This window comes from Echinops telfairi, unplaced genomic scaffold (assembly GCF_000313985.2).
Source record: "Echinops telfairi isolate 266 unplaced genomic scaffold, ASM31398v2 ScPeMD7_7416;HRSCAF=8454, whole genome shotgun sequence".
Taxonomy (NCBI): domain Eukaryota; kingdom Metazoa; phylum Chordata; class Mammalia; order Afrosoricida; family Tenrecidae; genus Echinops; species Echinops telfairi.
The window spans coordinates 2,647,003-2,648,503 of record NW_022111316.1 but is presented as its reverse complement, the minus strand read 5'-3'; the positions used below and the strand labels follow the sequence as shown (position 1 = coordinate 2,648,503).

The window sequence follows — 1,501 nt, the reverse complement described above, 5'->3', positions numbered from 1 at the left end:
GGCTACATTTCATTGATCAAATCCTACCAGGCCTTCTTCACCCTCCTCATCATCGATTTTAGATCTCTTGTTTTTCTCTTGTCCCTGGGTTTGTTGGCTTCCCCCTCTCTTTCCCCTTCCTCCCCTTCTGCCCTGTCCCCAAGAACCATCAGTCCTGTTGTTTTCTCCTCAGGGTTGTTTATCTTGCTTATCTTATATAGATAGACAAGTCATGATAATCTTAATTATTTGAATGCCTTTTGACAATGTACAAAAAGATGTTGCTACCTCATGACACGATATGCCTAACCTTGATATCTCTTCTCCCAAGACAAGCTGGAAGAAGGTCTTCCCAACCATGGACCAGGGCAACCACACCCATGTGAAAGAGTTTGTCTTCCTGGAACTCACTCGCTTTCGGGAGCTGGAGTGTTTCTTGTTTGTGGTCTTCTTACCTGTGTATGTAACAACCGTGTTGGGCAATGTCCTCATTGTGGTCACTGTCACCTGTGACTCTCGCCTCCACACTCCTATGTACTTTCTCCTACAGAATAAATCCATTCTGGACATTGTTTTTTCATCCATCACTGTCCCCAAATTTCTCGTGGATCTTTTATCCAAGAGGAAGACCATCTCCTACAATGGTTGTATGACACAGATCTTTTTCTTTCACTTTGCTGGTGGTGCAGATATATTTTTCCTCTCTGTGATGGCCTATGACAGATATCTGGCAATTTCCAAACCCCTCCACTATGTGTCCATTATGAGGAGGGAGGTATGGTTGACCTTGGTGGTGGCTTCCTGGGTGGGCGGTGGTCTACATTCAATTGTCCAGATAATTTTGATGCTTCCACTCCCCTTCTGTGGCCCCAACATTCTGGATGCCTTCTACTGTGATGTTCCCCAGGTGATCAAACTGGCCTGCACTGACACCTTTACTCTGGAGCTTCTTATGATCTCTAACAATGGACTAGTGACCCTTTTGTGGTTCTTCCTGCTCCTGGGGTCCTACACTGTTATTCTGGTGATGCTGCGATCCCACTCTGGTGAGGGACGGAACAAGGCCCTCTCCACCTGTACATCCCACATTATGGTTGTTACTCTCCACTTTGTTCCATGTGTTTATATCTACTGCCGCCCCTTCATTACACTACCCATGGACACAGCCATCTCCATCAATAACACGGTTATCACGCCCATGCTGAACCCCATGATCTACACACTGAGGAACCAAGAGATGAAGTCAGCCATGAGGAGACTACAAAGGCGGCTTCACTCTTCTGAGAGCAATAAACTAGGGTGAAGGAATCAAACTGAGACTGGAAATGTAGTATTCTCAAACTTCTAGCCCAATGATAAGGGAAACCTGATTCTTTTCTCGATGACCTGTATATACTCAGAACCATGTAACTCCAATGTCATTGGTTACTAGCAATGCTACAGTCAACCCCAATTCATAGAAATTCCATACACACCGAAATGCTCCCTAATCCTACATTATTCCCATGATAGACTAAAGATC

The 1,501-nt window shown here is 45.0% G+C and overlaps 1 protein-coding gene across 1 annotated transcript; it reads left to right on the top strand.

Annotated features, from left to right (window-relative positions):
- Positions 1-257: 257 nt before the first annotated feature.
- LOC101656120 (olfactory receptor 4D6) lies at positions 258-1,282 on the top strand. Its single transcript, XM_004714922.3, has one exon. The coding sequence runs from the start codon at positions 281-283 to the stop codon at positions 1,280-1,282; it is 1,002 nt and encodes a 333-aa protein (XP_004714979.2). The 5' UTR covers positions 258-280.
- The last annotated feature ends 219 nt before the right edge of the window (positions 1,283-1,501 follow it).